At 59.1% G+C, this 23,779-nt stretch overlaps 1 protein-coding gene and 1 long non-coding RNA gene across 4 annotated transcripts; one reads left to right on the top strand and one right to left on the bottom strand.

Annotated features, from left to right (window-relative positions):
• LOC118500500 lies at positions 1–17,646 on the bottom strand. The gene is made up of 3 exons (XR_004903050.1): positions 17,391–17,646; positions 3,945–3,948; positions 1–11 (listed from the first exon to the last, which is right to left on the bottom strand). It is a non-coding gene; the product is annotated as an uncharacterized LOC118500500 (long non-coding RNA).
• On the top strand, positions 3,333–22,833 carry SLC2A5 (solute carrier family 2 member 5). Of its 3 annotated transcripts, none has more exons than XM_036025266.1 (13): positions 3,333–3,742; positions 9,353–9,451; positions 10,010–10,170; positions 12,911–13,035; positions 16,780–16,925; positions 17,137–17,141; positions 19,881–20,008; positions 20,125–20,312; positions 20,399–20,509; positions 20,976–21,077; positions 21,302–21,377; positions 21,806–21,933; positions 22,036–22,833. In XM_036025266.1, exons 1-13 carry the CDS (start codon positions 3,710–3,712, stop codon positions 22,237–22,239), a joined length of 1,506 nt encoding a protein of 501 aa, XP_035881159.1. In that variant the 5' UTR covers positions 3,333–3,709; the 3' UTR covers positions 22,240–22,833. The 3 variants fall into 3 exon arrangements, with proteins under 3 accessions (XP_035881159.1, XP_028369012.1, XP_035881158.1); XM_036025265.1 differs by lacking the exon at positions 17,137–17,141 and adding an exon at positions 18,955–18,959 and having other exon boundaries at positions 3,334–3,742; XM_028513211.2 differs by lacking the exon at positions 17,137–17,141 and having other exon boundaries at positions 16,780–16,932; positions 19,883–20,008.
• Positions 22,834–23,779: the final 946 nt, after the last annotated feature.

Genomic DNA, 23,779 nt, shown 5'->3' with positions numbered 1-23,779 from the left:
TAAAAACACAGCTCTGACTGCCCTCCAAAACTCTCGGTGCCTTCTCTCCGCTCCTGGAACAAAAACCAAGTTCCTTACCACGGCCTACAAGGACTGAACGCAGTTGGGCCTGCCCAGCTCACCGGCCGCCTTCCCCCTCCACTCCTCCCTCTTCTTCTCTTCTGTGCTCCTGAGACCCACTGACTTTACAAAGTCTTTCTTTTTTTAAGATTTTATTTATTTATTTTTAGAGAGAGAAGAAGGGAAGGAGAAAGAGAGGTAGAGAAAACACCAATGTGTGGTTGCCTCTTGGGTGCCCCCAACTGGGGACCTGGCCCGAAACCCAGGCATGTGTCCTGACTGGGAATTGAACTGGCAACCCTTTGCTTCGCACTCTGGCACTCGGTCCACTGAGCCACTGCCAGCCGGGGCTACGTGTTACAATTTCTTGGTGGCACCACACCCTCTTCAACCACAGGGCCTTGGCCTCCCACCGGGGAGGCTCTCTCTCCACCGCCCCATCCCCCCCACCCTGTGCCTGGGTTGGCTCTTTTCATCCTCCCCTCCCATCTCAGCTCAAGCTGGTTGTTTTGAGGAAGCCTTTCCTGACGAGCACCCCGCCCCCCAGATCCCGGTCTTCAGAGCCCTTTTATGGCTATACATTCACTGATGTGTTTCTTGGACCAGATTCTGTTTCCTCAGAACCTAAGTTGCGTGAGGCCAAGGCTGCTTTGACTTTTTTTGCACCTGCCCTGCCCCCTCCAGTCCAGCAGGGGGCTCAGTGAGTCTCAGTGTAAACCCCGGGCGAGGATTCAAGTCGTCCGCCATCTCCCATCCCAGAATAAGCACTGTTTGCAGACTCCGGCAAGCCCTCTCACGCTGCGTGGCCTGCATATTTACATTTTGTAACACAACCATTACTAGTAATACACAGCAAAAACGTCCTGGGAATGGAGGGCTGGGACCCAAATCCTCGTGCGGGAATCCTTGGTGAGCGCGGATTCTGGCTCCACTGCGAGAATGGTGGAGGGTCTCACTCTTGGCGCCCGGAGGGAGAGGGCCTTGGGCCCCGGACCCTGGGCCCTCTCCTCCCCGCAGGACCGAATCCGATGCCGCTTCCCTGCAGTGGGTCCAAGTGGGGAAGGCAGGACGGCCCGCCTGTACGGGGGGGGGCGAGACCCTGCACCTGCCCACTTTCCCTGGACTCCAAAGGCGCTTCTTCCGAGGCAGCGTCAACACACAGATCCGCTTCTCGGACATTTTGATTCGCGTCCCTGGGACACGCCTCGGCCTGCTATCTGCAATGAGACAAACAGTCCCTGGATAATCACTGCCGTTTATCACCGTCATTTGAGGCCCCAAGGCAAAAATAGGCTTCTGTTGGCACGTTCCCTTCCAGCCCAGACTCGATGGAGACAGGGCTGGGCGGGGAGGGCAAGGCCTGGCAGGCGGGACCCAGTGTTCAGCTCCGGCGGGGAGGGTGCGGCCCGGGAGGCGGGACTCAGTGTTCAGCTCCGGCGGGTAATAAACGTGCACGTTCGGAAAACGAAAAAGACCACGTGCAGGGGGCGAACCTGGACCACACGCCGCAGACCACCAGCCTGAGGCAGCAGCCTGCAGGTCCAGGTAGGGACAGGCCCCGCCTCCGAGCAGCGGGCCCCGCCCCCCGCCCCGACCCCCAGGGAGCTTAAGCCCAAGAACCGCCTGGCCTTCCTGATGGCTGCTGGAGCACCAGAGGCTGCTGTGTCCGGTCAGGGGCTGGGAAGGACCTGGCAGGGGACACAGGGGACCTCCTAGAGACAGTCCCCGAGCCTCTGGGCCCATTCACAACAATTCCAGGCCTCTCTGGAGCCCCCCGGGTGCTCTCGGGGCCTACAGACCTAATGGCCAAGCCTAATGGCGCCCTGGGGCGAAAGTGGAGGCCCCGGGGTCCAGCCCTGGGGGCAGAAGGACCCACAGACAGGCCAGGAGAGGATGAGTGGCAGTCCTACCCCGCACAGCATCGCCGCGGCCCATCGGCCTCCGCCGGGGCCCCGCCTCCTACGCTGTGCCCTCCGCGCCGCCTCGCGCGGCTTCCCCGCCACCCCTGAGGCGTTGGTGACGACACAGCCAAGCCTGCGCTGATCGGCAGGAGCCAGGTACTGCGGCCCCTGCCTCTCCACAGTCCCCTGTGGGATTGGTCTCCAGCTGGGGAGGTCGAGGCAGGGGTGGGAAGTGTCGGCGTCCGCCATCACCCCTCGGTGATCCGGTCCCCGCTGGCCCAAAGCTGCGCGGGGAAGGGAGTGGAAGATCCGGGCCAAGAACTGGGTCCTCTGATTTCCTCCCGGCCTGACGTTTGCAAACTTGTGACACTTGTTTTTGTTTGCATCACCTGTACATATACCCTTCTCCTCCCTCCCCAGTAGCGGATACCCCCTCCTCCCAACTAAAGTGCATTTTCTTTGGAGAATTTTTCGGGATTCTTTGAAATAATGGGACACCACTGGTCTTCCCAAACTTAAGCTGGAAATCATGGTTTTATGGCTGATGGGTCCTCCCTTTAGAATAGGGTCATAGGGATCCCCCCCCGCCCCCCCCCCCCCCCCCCCCGCCACACACGGGCTATGACACTGTCACCTTCTTCACAGTCCCCCGTGCAGGGGAGCCGGCCCACAGTTCGCAACTTTGCTGCTGAGGCCAGGAACAGCGCCTGACTCCCAGGTCCCGTATTTTGTCGTGTTTAACGCGCACCCAAGACTTTCTGTGCACATTATACACGGGCTTATTAGACCCATCGTTATACTGATAGTATGTAATCATTATACCTGTGTATAACGCACACCCTAGTTTCCCCCTCAGAACTGTGGGCAAAAAAAAAAAAGTGCATTATACACAGCAAAATACGGTAACTGTTCATTTCAAGGGGAAGGAGGGGAAGAAATGGCTCAATTAGCTGGATTGGTGTCTCAACAAATAAAACAGGGGGTATGTCCCATAAAGATGAAAGTCTGCAGGCCTTGGGGGACTTTGCTCTGGACTTTGGACGTTTGACCTAGCACGTCCCGCTTGGGGGCTGGCGGTGGCCCAGCCATGCGTAGCGCACGCAGGCTGGAAACTGTGACTCACTCTCCTTGCCCAACATATAAAGAAATTGGACATATCTGCTGTTCTTTCAATAGTGATGACTACACAGAAAATGCCCCCTCTAGACCACAGTGAGTTTCTCAAGAAGACAAAATAAGAATCTTGCCGAGAACGTGCTGTGTGGTCATTTGGGCAAACGCTGAGTGCCCCGTAGAGAGACTTGGCTGCAGGCTCCCTACAGGGGCGCCTTCCTAGTGACCTTCTCTTGCCCCCGTATCACCCACCCCTGTGTGGCAGCTGTTGCTTTCCACGTGTTTGTGACAGAAATAACCCCTCCCATCAGCCAGCAGGGGGCTGACAGCGGAGGCGTCTGCAGTGAGGAAATAGCTCGGGCTGTGGCAGGTCAGGAAGGCCCTGGGCCTGCGGTCTGCGTGGGGGCTCGGGGAGGGGCCGCCTGCAGAGCCGAACCCTGGATATTTAGAAGAAGTGACAGGATGACAGATCTCCAGGCGCCCGAAAGGGTTATTCCGCCTTAGACTGGCTATAAAAGTGCTATTGGCCACTGCTTGGCGGGGCCAAAGTGCAGGCCGGATATCTTCTGTCTCCGTTCAGCGCGTTCGTTATTTTGGCGGGGAGGAAGCCGGCGGCACGTCTTCCCAGCGCAAGGATGGAGCAAGAGCCTGAGATCAAGAAGGAAGGGGTGAGTGGGGCCCCGGGGAGGGGCGGGGAGCAGCCCACTCCGGGCTTGCGCAGCATTGCTAGGGGGACTTCCCAGGAGCTCCCGTTTCGGGTGGCCTGCCCCTCGTGGCCTGCCCAGCAGCTGGGCTCCGGCGGGGACTAGAGAAGCAGACACTTCCACGCATTTGCCCAGAGAGCTTCTGTGGGAACCGTTCTGCCGGGACAGCCCTGACCAGGGCCCGTAGTCAAACTGAAGGGACTCGAGGGGTCGCTGGTCCACACTTCCTTCACCGAAAGGACTTGGGGTGCAGGGCTTCCAAAGCCAGCAGCAGACCCGACCCGTGAGGTGGGGTTTTTTTACCCCTTTGTTTCGACGTTGGCTTCAGACGTTTTAAACCAAACTTTTTAGCGAGTAACATAGCTCAGCCAGCAAGAATGTAAACTCAGAAAAGATGTTGCGAGATCTGCATGTGAGTCACATCTGTAGCAGCGATTCCCCACCTCCTAGATGATCAGATTCGCTCTTTTTTGGAGACAAAAGATGTTTCTGGACCTGCTGATACACCTTTAGAGTCCCTGGATTGAGGAAAGTGCATAAAGACGGAAAGATAATAGGGATCATTGACACTTTTCAGCAGTTTGTATCTTACTCATCACAACAGCGTCCGTTCGTGTCTATGGGAGGAGCGGCACACATCTGTGCAAAGCATTCTTTATTCAGTCACGGGTGTGAGGCCCGTGCCATAGGCACCTTCAGAACATGCGCTGTAGCTCATAGATTAGGAGCAGGTTTGGGAGGTAGAGGTACCTGGAAGTCATCCCTGCTCCATCCTGTTCGGAATGTGGGAACTTGGGCAAGGTATTAACGGTTCTGCGGCCTCAGCTTTCTCATCTATAAAATGGGTATAATAACCATGCCATTTCATGGGGCTGCCGGAACAGTTAAATGAGATCATGCATGTCAATTACATGCCAGGCGGTGAGTCCCCCGTCAGTGGCCTTACTTTCTGAGTATCCTTCGGAGCGGGCACTGTCAGTGTTTGGGCCGGGTAACCCTTTGCTGTGGGGCTGGCCCGTGTGCTGCGCGGTGTTCGGCCGCCTCCCTGGCCGCCCCTCCCTGGCTGCCGGTGGCGCTCTTCACTGCTTCAGGGCGACTGAGCGCTCCACCTGGACCATCGCCTTTGATTTTCACAGCTACTGAGGCAGTGTTGGTCAAGTCCAGCGTCAGCCCCTCTGTTTTATAGAAAAGGGGCCAGGGGGTAACATGCATTTAGGGGCTTCGTGGGGGTTCCGTCTGGGGAGGCCCTGATCTGGTCAGTGCCCCCTCTTCAAACAGCAATGTCCCCCCACAGCTGTGCCCTGGTGACTGCAGGAAAATGGAAATGCCCCCATGTGGTGGTACCTGCAAATGAGCAGTCCGTTTTTAAAAGGAAGGGTTAAAACAGGCACATGCAAAAGGTAGGGGCCGACCACAGCTACCTGCCCCCTGGATTCTCCAGGGGAGGGAGCCTGCAGCGCCCAGCCCAACGCAGGCCTCCCCTGAGGTGTCCTGCAGGCAGGCCTGCCCCTTGGTTTCCTGGGAGACATGGAACAGAACAACCCCACTGGTGACTGGCTGTAGGAGTCTGGGAATCATTAAGCGAACCCCGGGGGAGATCTGGGAGCCGAGGAGAAGAAAAAGGGCTGGCGAAGGCTGCAGGGGGCAGGGCTGGGCTGCCTGGGGGCTGCTCCGGCCGGGCCAGGCCCGCTCTCTGCCCCCTGGGGACTGTGTGACCCGGGCCTCAGTGGCCTGTGTGTCCCTCATGTATAAAGAGAAAAGCATCTGTCCAGGACACACCCAGGCCTTTCCTCCAGGAAAGAGGCTCTTAAAGGGATTGGAATACAAATGTCAAAACGCTTTGGAAATGAAAGTGTGTGGTGGTTTTTTTTTGTTGTGGTGGTGGTGTGCCCTTGCCACCCACTAGTTCAGTGTCATCGAGCAAGTGCCTTTGCCTCTGTGTCCTTCCTGCAGACCCGTGGGTGACTGACCCCAGGCCGGATGTGGCTCTCCAAGTTTTAAACACAGGGGTGGCAGCCGTGGGTTTATTGGTGACAATAAAGAACTCTGTGCCAAAGTGTGCTTGAGTACAGTGAATGGACCAAAGAGTGTGTAAACAAGGAAGGCCAGTGACCTGGGCACGTGTGAGCCCGTGCCTAAGGGCACGGCGCCACTGTGACGTCCTTTTGATCAAATAAATCAGCGGTAATGGTCATGACCTGCGTGCCTTTCTCCGTATGAACAACTGTAAACCTACTTTTGCCCACCCCTGTATAGGAACTCATTTCTTCTTCTTTTTTTTTTTTTTTTAAATCCTCACGTGAAGGCATGCTTATTGATTTTAGAGAGAGAGGAGAAGAGAGTGGGGGGGGTGTGGGGGGAGAAGCACAGATGTGAGAGAGAAACATCCATTGTTTGCCTCCCACACGTGCCCCAACGGGGATCGAACCCGCAACCTAGGCGGGTGCTCTGACTGGGAATGGAATCCGAGACCTTCTGGTGTACGGGATGATGTTCTGGCCAACTGAACCACACCAGCCAGGGCATGGACTTATGTCTTCTTCACATCAGTCCCGTGAGGAAGGGAGTGTCGGCGTCCCCACTTTCCAGGTTGGAGGAACCAAGACATAGGGAAGTTCAGCGCCCGGCCCAAGGCCACCCAGGCGGCAGCAGGAGAGCCGGGACTCGATCCCGTGTTCTCGGGCCTCAGCCGGCCGGCCCCCACCCCGGCCCACAGCGACAAGACAGGGCCCCTCCAGCCCCGAGATGGGGTGCCTCTCTCTCTCTCCTCTCCCCGCTCTGCACTCAGAAGGCAACGTCTGTGTGTAAAGCGTGGGGTCCCCCAGCGGGATAAAGTGACAAAGTGCAGATAAAACTCACTCCTCCAGGGAGGGATCTCTGCGTTCTGCCTGGAAATTCCTGACTACGAGGAGGAGCCCTGTACTGAGAGAGTCTCCATGGTGGTGGAAGCGGGGTGGGGAGGGGGGTGTCAGCCCCGAGGATGGCCGCTTCCCCAGGGTCTCAGTGCCCTCAGTGTTGGGAAGACAGGGGGCCGCTTTACCTGGGGCATGAGGGATGTCGCTCCTGCTTTCTCCCAAATCCAAAAAGCATAAGAAGGGAAAGAAAAACGAGAAACGAAAAAAAGAAAGCTTAACCCTGGCTTTCTTTTACATGCCTTTTTGTATGCAGTACCTTTACGGAGACGATAACATAGAATTCACTGTTTCATCAAGCATGCGATTCAGCGAATACTCACAGAATGGCGCAACCGCCACTGCAGTCACGTCTAGACCATGTTTATCACCCCTCAACCATCTGACCTCACTTTCCGTCGCTTCCCACTTCCCCACGCCCGTCCTCTTCTCCCCCGCCCGTGGGCAACCACCGGCCGGCCCTCCGCGCCTGGTTCGCCTGCCCGGAGCAGTCCCCGCAGACGGATCTGACAGCAGGCAGACCGGCCTCTGTCCCCCACCGGGTCCTCAAATCTCATCCACTTTGTAGCGCGTGCCAGCGCTGCACCCCTTTTCTCGGCCAGACAGTGTTCCCTGGGGTGGACAGGCCGTGCTTGTTCTTCCATTCATCAGTTCCTGGCCGTGTGGGTTGTCCCCGCTTCGGGCTCCTATGAACACTGCTGCTACGGCATGCATGTTCAGATGTGTGTGAACGTGTTTTCATTTCTCCTGGGCGTGTGCCCAGGAGCCAACTGCTGAGTCATATGTTTGCACTAGGTTCAGTCTTGGGAGGACCTGCCAGGCCTTCCCAAAGTGGCTGCCTCATCTCACTCTCCTCCTACCAGAATGCCTGAGGGTTCCGATGTAGTCCACACCCTTGTTAACACTTCCTGTTACGGGCCTTAGAGAGTTCAACCACCCACACGAGGGAGGAGCGCCCCACCCGCCCTACACCTCCGGTGGGGTGTGTGTGGGTGTGTGCAGGGGCGTGGACGTGCCTTCTGCGTTCAGGCAACAGGGAGCGGTGTGGTGACTGCCCTGGGCCCCGCCTTCCCTCCCGGGCACTGTCAGCTGCCTGCCACTGCCACTCACCCTCTCCCCATGCTGGTCCCAGAGGGTGGTGGGGGCTGAGGACCGGACACCCAAGCCCCCTGCTTTGTCTTTCTCTCTGGAAGCTTCCTGTTGGGTTAGCCGACTGCAAACCGTCCGGCAGTGAAGGAGAGCCAGGGCCTCCCCACACAGGCCTGCCCTGCCCTGCGGAGGCCCACGAACTCGTTGGTACTCTCAGGGCATCACAACGAGGCAGGAGTGACTCGTCCCTCTGCCGGTCCCACTCCTGGCCTCTCTCAAGTGGTCCTCTTTAGACTGCACGGGACACTGCCCACAGGAAGACGGGAGCACCCCAGTGTGCCCCCAGAGGGGCACGTGCCCCATGGGGCAGGGTGTCCGTGAATGAAGGTGCTGGAATGGTGGGCTCCGACCCTCGGGTCCAGGCCCAGCCTGGTCAGCGGGTTCTCTCTACAGCTGGAGGCTTCTATAATTCGTCCTTGTAATAACTCTGGGGGTTGTTATCACCCCATCTTTAATATTTAATTTATTTATGTTTAGAGAGAGGGAAAGGGAGGGAGAAAGAGAGGGAGAGAAACGTCAGTGTGCAGGAGATACATGGATAGGTTGCGTGTCATCGATTGGTTGCTTCTTGCACACCCCCAACTGGTGACCTGGCCTGTAACCCAGGCATGTGCCCTGACTAGGAATTGAACTCGGGACCTTTGGGTTCTCAGGCCGGCACTCAGTCCACTGAGCCACACCAGCCACGACCCCCCATCTGAAAGAGGAGGAAACTGAAGATCGTAGAAATTAAGCTAGAAGACGGCAGTGGGCAAATTCAAAATGAGATCTGTAGATTCTAAAAGCAAAACTATTTCCACTTTTATTTTTCTCCCACTTGTCAGGAGGGATTGTTTTAAGTGAATGCTCATTTTCCTGATGTGTCGAAGGAAGGGGAGGAATATTATCACAGAATGCGTAGCGGTCAAGGGTCTCCAGGAGTCTATACTTAAACCGTTTCTCACGGTGCCTTCTGCCTGTTACAGTGCGAGTCCGAGGCTAGGGAGGTCATCAGTGGCCTGAAATAACTCAAATGGCTTGCGTTCCCCCTCTTTGATTTTGAGGGGCGTCTGTCGGTGTTTCGGGGGGGAGCTCGCGAGCATTCGCCGCAGTCGGCAAGCAAACCCAGCCGGAGCAATGCAGACGCTGGATGGGGCGTTAGAGCAGGTTGCCCTGTGTCTTTCTGGCCCAGCGGTTCTCAGCACTGGGGGACCCTTCCTTCCTGGGAAGGTGGGGGACATTTAGCAACGTCTGGAGACGTTTGGGTTGTCACAGGGAGGGGAGGAGTTATTCCTAGAATAGGGGAGGGGCTTACAGGCCAGCCCCTGCCTCCGTGACAGAACTGTCCTTCCCAGCACTGCCCTTGAGAAAGCCTGTCCTCAGCCCGGGGGGCGGGGAGTGGGGTGGGGTGTAGAGGGCAGGTTGTGAGATAGGGAGCCCACGAAGGTCTTCAGGTTCCACGCCGTCTTCCACGGGACGGTGCCGTGAGTGGGGCCCTCTGCCTCCCGACTGAGCCGTGTCTCTCCCCGTGCAGCGGCTGACGCTCGTGCTCGCCCTGGCCACGCTGATCGCTGCCTTCGGGTCGTCCTTCCAGTACGGGTACAATGTGGCCGCCATCAACTCCCCTGCGGAGGTAGGTCGCTGTGGCGAGTGAGGCTCGGTCCCCAGGAAACAGGGAGGTGGGTTTGGAGCAGCCGGGGCCCCAGGGGGCGGCCGCCAGGGTGGGAGGGCGCACATGGAGGGCACACCACGGGTGCTCGAGCAAAGGGATGGGAACACCCACGAGACACAGAGCGGGCCCCAGGGGACTGGCAGGCACAGGGTCATGGGGATGAACCAGGTCCTGGCCAGACACACAGAGGGTGGGCCCTAATCTGCTACCATCTCACAATGTATGGAGGAACCCAGGGGGCAGGGGTCACCCCACAGATGGGAAGATGGGAGTCAGTCCCCTCCGGTGTTCTGCACATCCTGGCAGGGTGCCTACCAGAGGCCTCACGACCTTCCCCGGGGCGCCCCCTGGTGGCTAACTGCCGCCACTACCACGTTCTTCCACTTGACCTGGGTGTCCAAGCGCCCTGGCTGTCCGAGTGCCCAGGCTGTCCCAGGGCGGCCCGACAACAACGCATGTGGCTCTTTCTTCAAAACCAGGTCGCGCCATTTGGGTGTTCTGTTTTGCTCTGTTCTGCAGTTCATGAAAGAATTCTATAACGAGACCTACTATGACAGAAGCAGTGAGTACCTGAGCGACTTTTCCTTGACCCTCCTGTGGTCCATCTCTGTGTCCATGTTCCCGTTCGGAGGCCTGATCGGGTCCCTCCTGGTCGGCCCCTTGGTGAACAAACTCGGCAGGTAAGGGAACGTGAAGGTTCGACTCCGCAAATTCTGCGCCCCGTGTAGACCCCGTCAGAGTTTAACCAGAGGCCGGCAGCGGGAATCCTTCCTGTAACACTAGGCGATACCGCCGACATGAATTGTGTTCCAGTGCGGTCTTAAGACCAGAACTTGACCAAGGGTTCGGGGACTAGGCTAGGCCTTTGGGCTAGAAGGGTAGGTGGCAGGTCCCAGGCCCTGGGGTGGACACAGGAAGGGCAGAGTGCTTCAAAGATCCGGCCCTTACAAATCACTTCCAAATCGTTAAGAAAGACCATAAATGATGAAATCACATTTGTCACATTCCCAAGCAGACAGCTGAACAAGAAACTGCTCGCTCCACTTGTGGGCTGAGCCGCAAGCTCTTCGCTCAAGGGGAAGGGTCCTGCAGGTCTGGCTGGGGCCGGCCTGGCCCCCCCATACCGACTTCTCAGGAGGACCTTGGGAGCCTGGACCCCAGACCAGAGGCTGTGTGTTCCCAGTCTCAGACAGGCTGAAGGGAGGAGTTCTATTTTTTTAAGATTATTTATTTACTTACTTACTTATTTTAGAGAGAGGGGAAGGAAGGGAGAAAGAGAGAATCGTCAATGTGAGAAACACCAATCAGTTGCTTCTCGCACACCCCCAACCAGGGACCTGGCCCCTTAACCCAGGCAAATGCCAGGACAAGGAATCGAACCGGCAACCTTTAGCTTTTCGGGACAACATCCAACCCATGGAGCCACACCAGTCAGGGCGAGGAGAGGGGCTCCTGAATGCTGTTTATAACAAGCCTGGTCTCTCACGCCCATCGAATTGACACGGGGGAGTGGGATGACGTAAGGACCTTTTCTGGAATCGAATGGAGAATGTCCAGTGCTTCTAGAATGAGGGTCATGGATGTAAGCTCTGCCCTTGACGTTCACTGAGCTCACAGTGGGAGTGCCCCTGGCACCCCAGGGTGTCACAGGGTGGTGCCTGGTGACCCCAGCCATGTTGGAACGTCCACAGGAATTTAACCCGGACCCAGTTCTGCATGTGACTTAGTCTCAAGGTGAAAGAACCAAGGCATTAGTCTGTGTTGGTTTAGGAGGCAGAGTTCAAAACACCTGGGACGTGCCTCCCGGCCCTGTCGTCTGGTGTGTGACTCTTCCAAAGACGGACAAAGAGGAGAGACCTTGGTTCTGGTAAAGCGACAATGACGAAACACAACTGCAGCAGCAGCAGCAGCAGCTAACCTGTGTTGATGGGTCCCTGACCCTCACAAAAGCCCCAACAGGAAATGAGGCCCCAAGGCTCTGAGATCCGAGAGAGACAGTGTAACCACAAAGAGGTCACACAGCGGGGAAGGGGGTGGGGAATCCCACCTTGGGGAACGCATGCATGCAAATCAGCACCCCCCTGTCCTGTCCTGGGGGGGTGGGGGTCAGCGGGCAAACATCTCAGTCTTTGCCTGTTTTTTTAATCGTATGTATAATGGTATCTTTTTTTATGTCAAATTTGTACTGTTCCAGGGGTCAGTTTCAACTCTAATTTATAGTTTTTGCTTTTTGTGTCATCAGACAGGCTTCCCTGCCTGGAGTCATGAGCATAGTATCTATAATTTAAGAAGTAATTTGCCCTGGCTGGTGTAGCTCAGAGGACTGAGTGCGAGCTGTGAACCAAAGCATCACAGGTTCGATTCCCAGTCCGGGCACATGCCTGGGTTGCAGGCCAGGTCCACAGTGGGGGCCATGTGAGAGGCAACCACACATTGATTCTCTCTCTCTCTTTCTCCCTCCATCCCCTCTCTAAAAATAAATAAATAAAATCTTTAAAAAAATAATTTAACGGTTTTGCTTTTCCCAGACAGATCTGGAATTTTAACTTTGTACACAGTGGGAGATGAGAAAAAAGCTCACTGTTTTCCATGTGAAAAGTCAGCTGTTTCACATTTATCTTGTTCATGTTCTTTTACACTTCTGTGTCAATTTTTAAGTCAGTTTATCAAAACCCCTGAAAGAAAGATTCTGCCTGGCACTGCTTTGGGGTTATCGCAGGGTTTAGGGGGTGTCACCTTCATCAGCTTCTGTAAGTTCTATTTATAATTTGTTAAGCTTGTTTTTTTTTTTTTAAATCACAATGGAGATCAGATTTTATTGACTTCTTTTGTAGCCTCAATTGATAATCTTACGTTTTTCCGAAGTGTAATCTTTTTTTTCTTCTTTCTCAGCACATCAACTACATTTCTTTCTTTCTTTTTTTTTTTAAGATTTTATTGATTTATTTTTAGAGAGGGAAGGGAGGGAGATAGAGAGAGAGAGAGAGAAACATCAATGTGCGGTTGCTGGGGGTTATGGCCTGCAACCCAGGCATGTACCCTGGCTGGGAATCGAACCTGCGACACTTTGGTTTGCAGCCGGAGCTCAGTCCACCGAGCTAAGCCAGCCAGGGCCGCAGTGTAATCTTTAATAGGGTGATTTTAACGTTGAGAGACCTTTGTATACGTGCTGCAGAATTCCATCTGCTGCTGTTTCATCGAGGACTTTTGTTTGCATCTGTGCTGATCCTCGAGGCCGGCCCACACTCTCTTCTAATGGTCCCACCCAGTCCGGGTTTGCAGGTTGTCAGCTCGCGCCCCGCCCCGCAGCAGACGCGTGCCGCGTCCCGGACCCCGGACCCTGCACGCTGCCGTCACCGAGCGTCTGTTACGGGGACGTGTGGACCCTTAGACCAAGCCGGCCGCCCTTCTGTCCCGCAGGAAAGGGACGCTGCTGCTGAACAACATCTTCTCCATCGTGCCCGCCATCCTGATGGGGTGCAGCGAAGTGGCGAAGTCCTTTGAGATGATCATCGTGTCCCGACTCCTGGTGGGCATCTGTGCAGGTGAGCGCCGCCGCCGCGCCGGGGCGGAGAGCGGCCGCGGGCAGGGAGGACGGCGCCGCGGTGCGGTCCGAACCAGGCTGGGGTCTCCGAGGCACAGACGCTCAGGCTGTCCCTCAGCTGCCATCGCGAGTGACTGACGCTCGAGCCCCCGCGTCCGTCCCGGGTACGGACAGCGGGCACGTCTTCCCGCGACGTCTCCAGTGGGGAAAGCCGCTCTCCGGCAGGCTGCCGGGCAGAACCTCAGTGTCGGGGGTTGGGGGCGGGGGTTGGGGGGGGCGGGGGTCTTTCCAGCCCCGTCCTTTATCTCCGTGTTTTCCGAACAGCCGGTCGGGACCAGACAGTGGGGGGTGGCGGCTACTCAGCGAGGGCACCTTCTTCTGTAAAATAGCGTAGTCGGCTGTGCCACGTGCGCTAAGGGAAAGGGTCGTCTTTGGGAACTTTGGTTTCGGCTACCCGTCTGTGTGCGTATGGGAGACTCGAGTTGCCGTGTGAAGTGTACGTCTGTAGCTTTTGCCGGGGGCCGTGGGCCAAAACGCTTGAGGAACAACCCAGCAGGTGGGTCCCCCTAACAGGAAGGAGTTCATGAGAGCGACCTCTCCACTGTCACAGGGGCATTTAGAGTTTGCCAAGGGCTGCTCGCGGCTCCTTTCCCTCATTCCCGCCCTGCCCACCTGCTGAGCAGGGCGAGGGCCCGCCTGAGGCCTCTCCCCTGGCAAGCCCTGGAGCTGACTGGCAAGCCTGGCGGAGAGCTGGGCTGCCCCAGGCTGTTCTCCATCCTTGGGCGGTTCGGACCCCCCACCCTGCCCCCCGCCAGTTGCTTTAGACTGCAGAGAGCCGGGGAAGCCTGGCCATGGCCCTCCGTCAAGTTCACGTTCTTCTGTGGGCAGGATTTGCCAGGCCGTTCAAGGGAGCGAGGTGCCCAGGTGTAGGGTTAGGGGGTGTCGCTCCTTGGGGGGCGTGCACCTGCCGGCAGGCACCCAAGGGTGTGTGCTCTGGAAACACTACCCCCTGGGTACCTCACTTATCTGTTCCACATGGCCCCGGCATTGCCAAATAACTCAGTTTCTCCTTCCAAACGTGGGGTAGGGACACTTGGCCAATTTGGCCAGATGTGAGCGGACTTCTGGGCTGAGGGGACTGACGGCCGAGGAGCTGGGCAGGAGGCTGGTGTTGGGGGAAGTGACAAGGACTCGCGGGGCCGGGGAGAAGACGACACCTGAAGAGGGAAGAGGTCATCTCAGGCCCAGAACGGTGACCACCTGGCAAACCTCACGTGTGGCTGCCTTTCCCAGGGGGCAGCGGGGCGGGCCCCTGCCATCCTGGCCTGAGCCCCGAGGGCACCTGGCACTCCCCCCCGCCACACACTTTGCTCTTTCCTACCGGGACTCCGCCTTACGTGCAATAGATGATTCCTAGAAGTGGTCAGCAGGGCCCAGGGGCAGCCACCTTCCCATTGGCCACCCAGTAGCCACCCAGTAGCCAGGGTCGGGTCTCCCAGAGGAGAAGCCTTCGGCTCCGGTAGGTGACAGGTCACGGCTAAAAATCCCAGCCTCGGCGCCGAAGGAAGTTTGCATTCCTCTTCATCTGCGGCGCTCAGCCTCTTGGGCCTCGGGACCCCTTTATGCTCTCACAGCGTTTGCAGGCTCCCAGGAGCTCGTGCTCACGTGGGGTCTATTGAGCAGTCTTCACCGTGTTGGGAATTGCAACAAAGAAATATATTAACTCCTTTACAAATAGCAATAATACGCCCTGGCCAGTAGCTCAGCTGGTTGAAGTGTCGTCCTCGTAAGCTAAGGTTTTGGGTTCGATCCCCGGTCAGGGCACATACAAGAAGCAACCAATGAGAGCATGAGCACGTAGAGCCACTAATCAGCCTCGCTCTCTCGCCCCACCCTCCCTAGAATGAAGAAATTGAGAATTTTTTAAATAGTAGTCATAAGCCCATTACATGTCTTGATGAAAATAGCTGTATTTTCTAAAGCAAACATTGTGCGAGGAAGGTGGGTGTCGCTTTACAGATTTACAGTTAGTTCTTTAATGTCTGGCCTCACGAAGGACAGCCCGTTCTCAAACCTGCTCCTGTGTCCTGCGGGTTCCGATCCCACGGGGCACGTCGCCCCCCCAGAACACCTACCTTATGGGACGGAACTGAATGTGCTGGTGAGAGAGCGGGATCGCAGCGAACATCTCAGGACCGTCCTGAGAGTTGGTTTTGATCTCGCAGAGCCCCTGGGGAGGTGTCAGGAGCAGGCCCTGAGCCCTCGGACCACGCCTGGGAGACACAGCAGGTGCAGGTGCATCCGTTGTCTGTGGTGAATCCTTTCCCAGCCCCCCCGCCCCGAGAACGTCGGGGAAGTGTAAGACCAAGCTCCTTAGCCCCTGACAAAGGAAGCAAGCAGCCTCTCTGACCGAGACGGGGGGGAGAGAAATACCACCACTTGGGGCTTCCGGCGGCCCCAGCGGGCCGGCGGCTCCTGAGCAGCCCCTTGGCCAGAACCCGGCTGCTGTGCCTGGAACTTCACAGGCCACTTTCTCTGACCCCGGTTCCAGCACAGGTTGGAGGGGGTCACCCCGCGGAGTCATTTTTAAGACAAAATAGAGATCGACCTCCACCCACAGGAAGGGGGTCCCACCTCTTCACGAGCTGCCCAGGGTCTCACTCTTCGGTGCCCATCGTCATCAGGGTGGGAAGGCCCTGGCATTGGGACTCGGCCACCGACCGGGGCCTGAGCGCGGTGACCGGGGAGCCCCCCACCCCCCAGGCTTTCAGGTGCTGGGCCCGAGGGCACCCTAAACAACCAAGAGCTGCTCTAGAGACGGCACCTCCGTGCTCTGAAAATCGGGAGGGCTCGGTGGCGATGGACGGCGATGTCTCTTTTCAGACACTAAGCAGAAACATCATTGGGCGGAATCGCAAAGCCTGTCGACCTGGTCTGCGGTTGCCTCCTCGGGGTCACCAGATCCCTTCCATTGCCAGCAGCTCCGCCCTCCACTCCCCCCAACGCCCTCTCCTCCCCGGCGTTGGCCGGAGCCTGGCTCTCGGGCCCCGCCTCTTCCTGAGCCTCACCTGGACTAGTAATGACCCACCTGACCCTCCTCAGAGGTTCTCCACCTTTCGCCGGGCTCTGAGCTCATTCAACGGGGTAGTGTACATACCGAAACTCGGAGTCTGCGAAATTAACTCCGCCTGTTCCTAAAGGCGTCCGATGCCAGTAAGATTAGGAAAGTGTCCGTTTAAATCCTGGGGATTCCGAAGCAGCTTGGGCGTTGCACGCATCCCGGCCAGCAGTTACTCCACAACAGAGTTCCTAATGCTTAGGATGAATACAGCTTCAGGGCCTATGCACCAGTTTACTGTGTGATACGCTGTCTCAGAAGGTGAAGCTGGTGGGCGGGGGACCTTGACCTTTCACCGGCAGACCCCCCCAGGGAGCAAGAGAGCAGAGGGTGTCTGGACCACACCAGGCATGCCTTCTCCCGGACCATCCGGTGTGTGGGGGAGGCCTGCAACCAGGTGTCCCCAGGTGACACCGGTCGGGACACAAAGGCACCTGTCCATGACCTTCCTTGGTTGGACTGCATTCTCTTTCCTCCGAGGTGTCTGCTTGCTTCGGCCGTTCGGTTTTGAGAAAGATTCAGCCCAAAGGATGTGCTCGCTGAGTGAGAATGAGTCTATCTGCAGGCCCGGCCTGCCCCTGCCGGACTCAGCGTCCTGATCGCGTCTTTATTTCTCCCTCCTCCCAGGTCTGTCTTCCAACGTTGTCCCCATGTACTTAGGGGAGCTGGCCCCCAAGAACCTGAGGGGGGCCCTGGGCGTGGTGCCCCAGCTCTTCATCACCGTCGGCATCCTCGTGGCCCAGATCTTCGGCCTTCGGTCTGTCCTTGCAAACGTCGACGGTAGGTTCGGTTCACCTGCGGGCCCCCAGCCCACCCGCCCCCCCCCCGCCCGGCTGCACGTCCCTGGGAGGCAGGCTTTCCCCTGGAACCAGCTGGCTGTCCTCCTGGGCGCCCCCATGGCCACGCCCCCACACGTGGGTGGGGCTGGAGTGTCTGACATTTGTCAGTCCCTGTTAGGACGCTGACGAGGTGGCTCTGTGTGAGCAGGAAGCGCTGTTGTCTGACTGTCTCTGGGCCAGATGGTGACTGTCTGTCCACACACGGGCCGGGGCCACGGTGACGACAGGCCCGGGCTCTGTGCCGACGGCCTCCAGGCGCCTCCTCTTGGCAGTGCCACTGCCGGGGGCTGCGTGTGGTCCCCTTCCATGTGACCCAGCCCTGTGGGCCAGGCGGGGAGTCACGGGGCCACCCAGACCCTGTCTCCAGGGCCATACCCCCCTTCCTAGGAGCCCAGGAACTGGCACATAGTAGGTGCACAGTAACTCATAACCGTCATTGTGTTTGTGTGACCTCCCCTTTCTCTCTGTCGGGGCTCGAACCTCTGAAAGGGAAATCAGCGTCAATAACACCAGTCAGAATGTATTCAGTGCTCGTTGGGGGCCAGGCACAAGACCCTCTGTCTCAGCCCATTAATCCCCCAAGCAACGTACACACTGGCGTTGTACCCATTTAGCAGATGCGCAGCCTGAGGCATGGAGAGATTGGGTAATGTGTTCGAGGTCTCATTTGGACGCAAAGCCAGGTAGCTCAGGCCTAGGCCAGGTTTAATCACCGCCCTTTCCCACCTTGTAGCCCCCCCTCGGAGGAAGCGGGGACCAGGGTGGAGGAGGTAGGTCCCTGTCTCCTGGTGATGGCGCGGGGACAAGCAGCAGGGCCCAGAGCGACCGCGCCGGCATCGGTGTGTGGGAGGGGCCTCAGAGAGGGCCTGTCCCCGCGGGGAGCAGGCGTGGGCTCCGGGCAGGGGCAGGGGGTGTGAACGTGTGATGGTTCTTTGTGCGTTCCGGGCACTGGAAACGTGGTGCTGGGCCGCATTTCGCCCCCCGTCCTTGCTGAGACTCGGACACGACCAGGGTCACAGAGGGCAGGGCCTGGTGTTACTCATCTCGGACTTCCCCGCACAGCCCCTGGCGCAGAACAGATGCTCAAGGACCAAGAGAGGGAGGCGGAGAGGGGGCAGGCCCAAAGAGAACAGCCTCAGAGAGGGAGCAGCGGTCGCGGCGCAAAGTCAGGGGGTCAGGGCCGAAACGCAGGGTCTGGACTTGGTAGTTCAAGGTCTCAGAAGAGTTTCGGTGTAGGGGTGAGCGGGCGTGGGGACCAGAGGCCAGACGGGGGTGGCCCGTGTGGGAGGTGAATGCACATTTGCCATGAAGGTGGTGCAGTAGGATCCAGGACTAGCGAGGCCCAGGGTCACAGCTGAGATCAGGAAGAGATGGTCCAGCCTTGGGGCAGGGCGGGAGTTGAACTTGACATTGCATAGCAGTCCTTTTCTTGATGAAGAGCAATGCAGTTATGGGCTGGGGGGAGGCTCAGAGGTGGAAGCATGACTTGCCACAGATGATGCCTAAACTGTGGGTGTTCTTCGTTTATTTCGCTTCCATTTCAGTGGCTGGAATCTAGTTCATGAGAGACAGCGGTGAATCCCTGGTTTTTAGGCAGCCACCTACCTCCTCAGTTTGACTGAACGTCTGTACCACCCGTGGTTTAGGGGGCGCAGGGTTCGACATGCCTGAGCTCAAATCTTGGTTTTGCTCCTAAATCACTGCTCTGGGACAAGGGGCCTGCACCCTCAGGACCTTGGCGTTTGCACATGCAAAATGGGGTGGGGCCTGGTCCCTGCCTCGAGACATCGCTGGGCTGGAGAAGTGGGGTAACACGTGAAGAGCCGACCAGCACAGAGATGTCCGTGGCCATCCTGGACGGCAAGCCCGAGGGGGTCGGGGGGGATGAGTCAGGGCGTTAATAGCTCCTGGAAGGAACCACTCACTCACGGAAATGTTTCCACCGTGAGACAAAGCCTATCAGAAGGAAGAACGCGTGAAACATAGATGTGCATTTGGTCACATAGAAACCGTCCACCTGCGTGACCACCACCCAGATCCAGAGCTGGGACCGAGCCAGCCCCCGGAAGCCCGTGGTGCGCCGCTGGGACATGGCCTTCCGACCCCCAAAGGCACCGCCGTGCTTATGTTAGTGATTGCCGCCTCCTCGCTTTGCCCTGCGGTTTCACCACGTTTGCAAAGACAGAGTTCGTCTCCTCTTTCTGGACTTTCCCCAGCGGGACCCTCCGAGTAGCTGCTGGCACCCGGCGCCGCATTTGCAAGACAGGCTCCTTGGCGTCTTGCGTCATTTGCGCTGCAGTGTAGAATTCCATGTTGTGAACACGCCACAGTTTACACAGCTCCTCTACCACCACGGCTCCTGCCCTGTTCCGGGTTTTACTCCAGAGTCAGGGCTGCTCTGAGCGTGCTAGCCCGGGCATCCCGGTGGCCCGGGCACGTGCCTGGGCGGGACTGCTGGGTCAGAGCGGGGAGGGTGTCCGGCACCCCCAGCTCCTGCCAGACTGTCCTCTAAAGATGCCACACATCCACACGACCAGAGTGTGGAGACTTCTCGTTTGCCCACATTCTCATCAGCACTTGGGGGTGTCGGAGTTTTTCATTTGTCCACCTGGTAGGCGGGCACTGGCCCCGAGTCACTGTCTGTTTTGTAAGTGTGTGTGTCAGGCACCATCCTAGGGGCTGGGGACGTGGGGAATGAGGAAGACCAAGGCCCTGCCCCCTCAGAGCCTGGGTGGCAGCCCCGATCAGGGCGATAGGACCGTGCGGCCGGCTGGGCACCGTGGGGGCCGGGGCAGGGGGCAGGGAGGGGCAGGACTCTTGGCTGGGGTAGGGGGCCTCTGTGGCAGGTGGCGCTGCAGCCGCATTCATGGGGGACACTGGCGTCCTTGCAGGCTGGCCCATCCTCCTCGCCGTGACCGGGATCCCGGCCGTCATACAGCTCCTGCTGCTGCCCTTCTTCCCCGAGAGCCCCAGATACCTGCTGGTTAAGAAGAAAAACGAGCAAGCTGCCAGGAAAGGTAAGGCTGTCCCGTGGGCGGAGGGCCAGGGCCAGCGTCGCTGCGTCTTTGCTCCGGGGGAGCAGCGGCCCAGACTCAGGCACCCCCCCAACCCCCACCCTGGCCCCTTCCCCCAGCACTGCAGAGGCTGCGCGGCTGGGACGAGGTGGACGCGGAGATGGAGGAGATCCGACGGGAGGACGAGGCCGAGAGGGCCGCGGGCTTCATCTCCGTGCTAAAGCTGTTCAGGTTGAAGTCCCTGCGGTGGCAGGTCATCTCCATCATCGTCCTCATGGCCGGCCAGCAGCTGTCGGGAGTGAACGCGGTAGGGGGCAGCCGGGGGCAGCGGGCGGCGTCCGGGCCGCGGCGGGGCCAGCCCCACCAGCCTCTCACTCTGGGCTTGCCTTCCAGATCTACTACTACGCAGACCAGATCTACCGGAGCTCGGGGGTGAAGGAGAATGACGTCCAGTATGTGACGGCGGGCACGGGGGCCGTCAACGTGGTGATAACCATGTGCGCCGTAAGTGTCCCGGGGACTGGCGCCCAGCGGCTGCCGAGGGCGGAGGGCGTCTCAGGGCTGGAGGTCCTGGCAGAGAAAGGAGCCCGGGTCTGAGGCAGCGACACGGCTCCCGGTTCCTTCCTGTGCGGCCTCTGGGCCCTACTCAGACGACAGCGCCTCTGGGCGGGGCGGGGGGGGGGGAGCAGCCCTGGCCCCCCTGTGTGGGGCGGTTCTCTGGCTTCTCGGAAGCCGCTCCCCGTGCCGGGGCCCTAACGTGGCAGGAGAAAATGGGACCCCTGGACTGAGCGGTGCTGAGGCCCGCCGGCCATTCTGGGGCTCACACAACACATGGGCTCCCCTCATGGCTGCCCCTCAGAAGAGGGGTGCGGGACGGGCCAGGAGCTTCCAGCAAAGGGGCCTGCGGGCAGGGGCAGGCCCGGTGGGGCTCCTGAACCTCCCCCCCTTTCCGGGGCCTCTTCCCCTCCAGGTGGTTGTGGTGGAGCTTTTGGGAAGGAGATCCCTGCTCCTCCTCGGCTTCTCCACCTGCTTCACCGCCTGCTGCGTGCTGACGGTCGCCCTGGCTCTGCAGGTGAGGGGGGTGGGGCCCAGGCGGACCACACGCGGCCCCCCAGACCCGCCCCCAGGAGCCCACTTCCCGCCAATCTCCCAGTGGCACCAGGCGGCACTGCCAGCTGCAGGGGGAGCCAGCCGGCGAACTGGCCCTCTGGGAGGCTGGGTTCCCGGCGTTCCCCTTCCCCATCCAGGTCGTCTCTGCTTCGCCAGGTGTGACCGCACTCTGTTTCTCCCCCACAGGACACAGTGTCCTGGATGCCTTACCTCAGCATCGCCTGCGTCATCATCTACGTCATAGGACACGCCCTTGGGCCCAGTACGTACCCCGGGGCTGGTTCTATGCTTCCATTCTCCCCCACCCCAACCCCCTGCGCCGTCCGCCATAGACACTCCTGGCTTGGGCTCCTCGGAGGGGCTCGGGGAAGGCCCGTCTTGCTGAGGCAGCGGGGGCTGGGCAGAGCATGGCCAGGGCGAGAGCGGTCAAGCCGTCCCTGTGGGCTGAGTGAAGCGTGCTGTGCTGGGCTTGGCCGTGAGAGCCTCACGGGTGGTCACAGGCCCCTTTCAGGGACATCACAGGGTGTCACTCTTGCCTTTGGCCTTCTCACGCCGCTTCTGCACAGACAGGGAGTCCCGGAGATGTGCCGCCCCCTCCCCCTCGGCTCCTTGCACACAGCAGGGGCTCCAGCACCCCTGGTGGGCTTGCTCTGCCTCCAGGGAGTTCAGCTGTCCCTCTCGCCCCCCAAGGTCCCATCCCCGCGCTGCTTATCACCGAGATCTTCCTGCAGTCCTCCCGGCCACCGGCCTTCATGGTGGGGGGCAGCGTGCACTGGCTCTCCAACTTCGCCGTGGGCTTGCTCTTCCCCTTCATTCAGGTAAGTGTGACCCCGGGGGCCCCGGCTCACACAACCCTGGGGCGGTAGAGGGGAGACCTTTTCAAGAAAGTGAGCCCGGCTCACCCCCCCACCACCCCACAGGAGGGCCTCGGTGCCTACAGCTTCATCCTCTTCGCTGGGATCTGCCTCCTCACCACCATCTACACGTTCCTGATCATCCCTGAGACCAAGGCCAAGACGTTCATGGAGATCAACCAGATTTTCGCCAAGAAGAATAAGGTGTCAGAGGTGCACCCCGAGAAGGAGGAACTGAAGGACCTGCCACCCTCCACTTTGGAGGAGTAACGCAAGAGGCGGAGCCTGCTCAGTGGGTCCGTGTGGCGCTCCCTCCTCGGGCTCCCGTCCGGCTGACGGCTGTCTGTAAACACCCAGAACTAGGACCCGTCCAGTGCGGCGGAGCACAGGCCCCACTGGGACTGCCCGGACGGCTTCTGTGCGGTTCTCAAAAAGCCAGGCTGCCTCTCCCCGGCCTGACCCACCACCAGCCCCGGGTCAGTGAGCTGCTGGCCCTCCCCCGCAGCCGGGCCGGCCGGCGTGCGGCTCCCGTGACACCAACTCCTGTGACAGAAACCACTTCTGCGGTGGTCAGATAGAAGGGACCGAATCTGGCCAGAGAAACAAACCCTCCTCCAGTCCCGCGGGCCTTGGGGGCAGGGGGGGGGGCCCTGCGGGCCTGTGTTCAGAGCAGAGCTCATTCCCCGGTGAGATCCGGCTCCGGCATCCCCACCCTTGGCAAGTGAGGACGTCCAGGAAGTTAGGGAACGGGTCCCTGCTTAGACGGTAACCAAGTCAGAGATGATTGACCCTGAATTAGATTGTCAGAGGACAATGCAGTTGCCCCTGTGTACCCAATAAAACCCACGTGATCACTCTCACCAAGACCCGCTGCTTCTCCGGGAGCGGGTGGCCGCGCCCGAGCGGCCGCCCCTGCAGGGCACGGGGTCTGGCCAGTTTATCCCAGAGTCCCCACGGTCCAGAGCAGGAAAGGAGGCGGCACGGGGGCCCTTTCTTCTGAAAGAAGGGGAGCCGTGAGCGACGAGGCGGTTGCCAAGTTGCGAGTTTTTACAATTTAAGATTGGGGAAGCCGCTGCCTGTGCCCCGGTGCGTAGCGAACAGTGAGGGGTCCTAAAGGGGAGGCGGGGAGGGGGGAGGGGGAGGGAGTGCTCCCCGTGGATGCAGCAGAGCCAGAGGCTTTGCACGAAGACCTGCGCGTGTCCGAGTGGCGTGTTCAACGCGGCCGAGAAAACTCTGGGGCGTGGGAAAGGGGCTCGGGGGGGGAGCGCCTGCTGAATGGAAAATCTGGCACTGGGGGCGACGGAAGGGGATTGGAAACGGCTTTTGCGGGAGGAGAATGAAGAGTTAAATAACGTGTAAAGGTGTTGAGGGCACCCACGAAGCAAACAGCTCGGGGGCTACATATGGAAACCACGTGGGGGAAGGAGGGGCGGGAAGGGAAGAGGGAGCAGCAGAAGGGGTGACAGGGAGGTGGGGGTGGCAGCGTTCCTCCGCCCAGTTGGAGGGCCGCTTTCACAAGCGGTTCCCACACTTCTGGATTTCACAGGTGAGGAGCGGGGCCGGCCAGGAGGGCACCTGTGCAGGTGTGGGCCTGGCCGGTGGGGCAGCAGGTGCAAACATCCCGAAGTACGAGAGGGGGCTGGCCAAGGTCTGGGTGGTGAGGAGGACTCAGGGCAGAGAGGGAGAGGGGACCAGAAGGAGATTTCTAGGCTGGAGCGTCCTGAGCTGATCTGCGATGTGGAGTCATTCCGGCGTTCCGGGAGAAGATGAGACCCTTTCCCAACGCTCCCCAAATGGGTCCAAGCCCCAG

Source organism: Phyllostomus discolor, chromosome 5 (genome assembly GCF_004126475.2).
Source record: "Phyllostomus discolor isolate MPI-MPIP mPhyDis1 chromosome 5, mPhyDis1.pri.v3, whole genome shotgun sequence".
Lineage (NCBI taxonomy): Eukaryota > Metazoa > Chordata > Mammalia > Chiroptera > Phyllostomidae > Phyllostomus > Phyllostomus discolor.
This window is presented reverse-complemented; position numbering and strand designations above follow the sequence as displayed.

Excerpts from the sequence above, each read along its gene's own strand:
- SLC2A5 (XM_036025266.1), top strand. The coding sequence starts at position 3,710 with ATGGAGCAAGAGCCTGAGATCAAGAAGGAAGGG. Across the intron at positions 3,743-9,352 it reads CTGAGATCAAGAAGGAAGGG|CGGCTGACGCTCGTGCTCGC; the intron begins GTGAGTGGGGCC and ends CTCCCCGTGCAG. Across the intron at positions 20,510-20,975 it reads TGGTGATAACCATGTGCGCC|GTGGTTGTGGTGGAGCTTTT; the intron begins GTAAGTGTCCCG and ends CTTCCCCTCCAG.